Raw genomic sequence first — 3830 nt, forward strand, 5'->3', positions numbered from 1 at the left:
ATATATATATATATATATATATATATATACAAGTATGTATTTGTATCTAATATATATATATGTATATATATGTACATACATATATACAGAGAGACCTAGATATATGTATATACATAAATGCGTGTATATATATTAACGTTCGTCTTAAGTCGAGTCATAATAAACAATATTTTTACATTAAACAGAAGGATTGCTTCTTATGGATTGTAGAGTACATATTTATATCACTTTAAGAAGTCGAGGTGTGAAAGTAAATTCGAAGTTTCGACTTGATAGACTTTCCGACGAAGGCTAGCGGCTCGAAATTCCAGGTCGAAACTCTTGCTGTCCCGCTTCTTGCAAAAATATAACAATTATTCCTATCTATCTGCCTGTCAATCTATCTAACTATTTATATTTGTCTTATTTCTTAATTGCCCACAAGGGGCTAAACACAGAGGGGATAAACAAGGACAGACAAAGGGATTAAGTCGATTACATCGACTCCAGTGAGTAATTGGTACTTAATTTATCGACCCCGAAAGGATAAAAGGCAAAGTCGACCTCGGCGGAATTTGAACTCAGAACGTAACACCAGACGAAATACCGCTAAGCATTTCGCCCGGCGTTCTAACTCATGAAATGAGTCAAAAAGGGAAAGCAAATCACTGAAAAAAGAACAAAGAAAGTCAGCCCTACCCAATTCTGTCCAGTTCTGCCCAACTCACTAGTTTGCCAGGACCCATTTCGGAGACAAGACTTGCAAATGAGTCTAAAATAAACAAGCATTAGCGCTATTGGTGATACCCTAGCATGACCACAGTCTCTGGCTAAACTAATAACAGTATAGTTGAATAATAATAATAATAATAATAATAATGTAACAGTATATATATACACATTGTATGTGTGTGTGGCAACATAAATTTAAAGATAACGATTTATTTCTTTTCCACACAAGACACAAGGCCCGAAATTTTGGGGGAGGGGGCCAGTCGATTAGATCAACCCCAGTATGCAACGGGTACTTAATTTATCGACCCTGAAAGGATGAAAGGCAAAGTAAGCCTCGGCGGAATATGAACTCAGAACGTAAAGACAGACGAAATAACGCTAAGCATTTCAGCCGGCGTGCTCACGTATCTCATTTCTTTATTGCCCGCAAGGGGCTAGACATAGAAAAGGACAAACAAGGACAGACAAAGGGATTAAGTCGATTACATCAACCCCAGTGCGTTATTGGTACTTAATTTATCGACCCCGAAAGGATGAAAGGCAAAGTCGACCTCGGCGGAATTTGAACACAGAACGTAACGGTAGAGGAAATACCGCTAAGTATTTCGCCCGGCGTGCTAACGTTTCTACCAGTTCGCCGCCATAAAGATAACGATTTATTTAAGGATGTAAACACAACAATTAAACCTCACAACAAAACACAAGGATAAAACATAATGAATTGAATACAAAATGAACTCAACGAATGAAACCGCACAGGCTGAACGAAAGATGAACACAGTAAGCTATTTGTAGCTCACAATTTATTGAACTAAATACTGAAAATTGAAAACACTGACGTAAACACACATTAATTTAAGTACAGCGATCTATGAATAGGAACATAACACAGAACAGATTATTAAAGTAAACAGATCGAAGTAAATACAAGATGCTAAACGCAGTGATATGCAGAGAGACATGAATAATAAGAATCTTACATATTGAGTGTTTGTTTTCTCCGCTGCTCGTCATTTCAATATTGTTTCCTGAATTTATGAGGTGAAACGTTCGTTCAAAACTTCTTTTTACTTGCAATTTTAATGAGAAAACCGTTATATTGTCCGTTGGTGTTTCTATAAAGATGCATTGCTTTAAAATATAAAAACAAAAGGAAAGACAAGAAATTGCTTGAAGCAATATTATTTGTATTTTAAAATCCTCAGCTTGAACTCTGCCAACACTTGACGTAACTTTTGCTCTTTGCGCGGAACTTCGTTGAAAATCAGTTTTGGTTTGTATAGGCACAAATTTCAATACTTTTATTCGTATCCAAATACACTGGGTTTGTGGATCGCCTGTGAGTGATTGACTGTTTTAGTATCAGGCGTTAACTCGACACAAGATGGTTTGAGGCTATGAAAATCAACAGCTACAACTTTATAATCTCGCTTTCACCACGACAACGACGACCAGCACCAATACTTATATTAATAGCAACAACAGTCGTTCAGTGAATCTAAACAAGGTAACGTCCCAATTAACATAATCCGTAGATTACTTTTCTAGATAAACTTCTTTTCCTTAGATCGAAGCCGATAAAAACAGACTGAATATAGAAATGAAATTTAGAATCACCATATATAATGTGATCAGTTCTCAAAGAGCTATTTTACACATGAGGAAATCTATGACAGCATCAACAAGATCTGTAGGCCTTGTGGCGAATGACAGCATTAATTGCAACAACAATGAGTCAGTGATGAATAATTATTTTATGAGTGATCAGGCAACTAAATTTATCTCCGTCAGGTTAGGATTTAATAAAAGCATCATACGTTATGATCATAAATATTAAGTTAACATTCCTAAAACAAATCTGGTACGTAGAAAAACCTTTATGGTTGACGGCCAGTGCACAAACCTCGGTGTGATGGAACTTCATTCATTGCTCGTCTCCGACGAATGCGTTTGGTACATAAGAGAACATACGGGTTATTCAGAAACGATAGCGGTAAGCAACATGATTGTATCACAGAAGTCTTGACTTATGACATAACCCGTATGCTTCCAAACTTCAAGAAAGCAGGAGTAATGGCGTGACATCCTTTGCATGGTTTTATCTACTGGATTCGAAAATGAAGGGTAAAGATCCGTCATGATGTTCTTTAAGACGTTAGTATGTAAATGAAATGTTATGACTACAACAGTGAATAGCAATCGGGCGTGGACTCGGCTCACCAAGAGCTCATCTGAACTCAACGTAAAAACAAATTTTTGGCTGAACCAAAACCTGCACAAGCGACCCAAGTAGTAATAGCAATAGTACCAATAGTAGTAGCTGTGGTGGTATTTTCAGGAAAACAGATATGGTGGTAGTGGTGGTGGAAAATGTGGTTGTGGTAAAAAGCTTGCAGGCAAAGACTGTGTCGTTGGTGTTAGCGGGGGTGGTGTTGGCAGTGCTGGCAGAAGAGGTTCTCCTATGTTAGTCAATCCAAACACGGCAAAGAGTTGAATTTTCTTATTTGCTTCTTTCTATATTTCATGATAAATCTTGTCAATTAGACAGAAAAATTCGAACATTATCATATGACACATTTGAAGGTCAAAGAGCAGGACAGAGACATTATTTTCCTTTTTTCTTCAAAACTTGTATATAAGTGCAAAGAAAATTATTGCGTCTCTGATAGTTACTACATAAATCCAAATGCATCGAGTTCTCTCACCTGCTGGCCTCACCTCTGATAAATGAGCGGGTTAATAAATTTTCCTTCTTCTCCACTCAATTAATATACTGCTGGTTTGATTAGTTATTCTATACATCTCATACTAATAGATTTTCTCTTTCAACCTCTTCATCACTTCATCGCATCATATATCTTAGCTACCTCATTCATACTATCTCTCTCTCTCTCTCTCTCTCTTCTTTTCGCCCATATCTTCTCATTTCGCAAGCCTCTCGTTCTCTCTTTCCATCTCAATACATGCATACATATACATATATCCCCCAACACACATACATTTACATATATATACATAGATATATACATATATTTACATGTACACAGACGTACATACACACACACACACACATACACACACACACACACACACACACACACACACACACACACACA

At 36.8% G+C, this 3830-nt stretch overlaps 1 protein-coding gene across 2 annotated transcripts in view; it reads right to left on the minus strand.

Moving 5' to 3' along the window:
- Positions 1 to 3453, minus strand: part of LOC106870668 (uncharacterized) — a 32952-nt gene extending 29499 nt beyond the window's left edge. The window contains exon 1 of one of the 2 annotated variants that reach the window (XM_014916818.2): positions 1695 to 3453. In XM_014916818.2, coding sequence (XP_014772304.1) covers positions 1695 to 1728 — 34 coding nt within the window. In that variant the 5' untranslated portion in view covers positions 1729 to 3453. The remainder of the gene's footprint in view (positions 1 to 1694) is intronic. The other variant, XM_014916819.2, reaches the window with a different exon arrangement.
- Positions 3454 to 3830: the final 377 nt, after the last annotated feature.

This window comes from Octopus bimaculoides, chromosome 7 (assembly GCF_001194135.2).
Source record: "Octopus bimaculoides isolate UCB-OBI-ISO-001 chromosome 7, ASM119413v2, whole genome shotgun sequence".
NCBI lineage: Eukaryota > Metazoa > Mollusca > Cephalopoda > Octopoda > Octopodidae > Octopus > Octopus bimaculoides.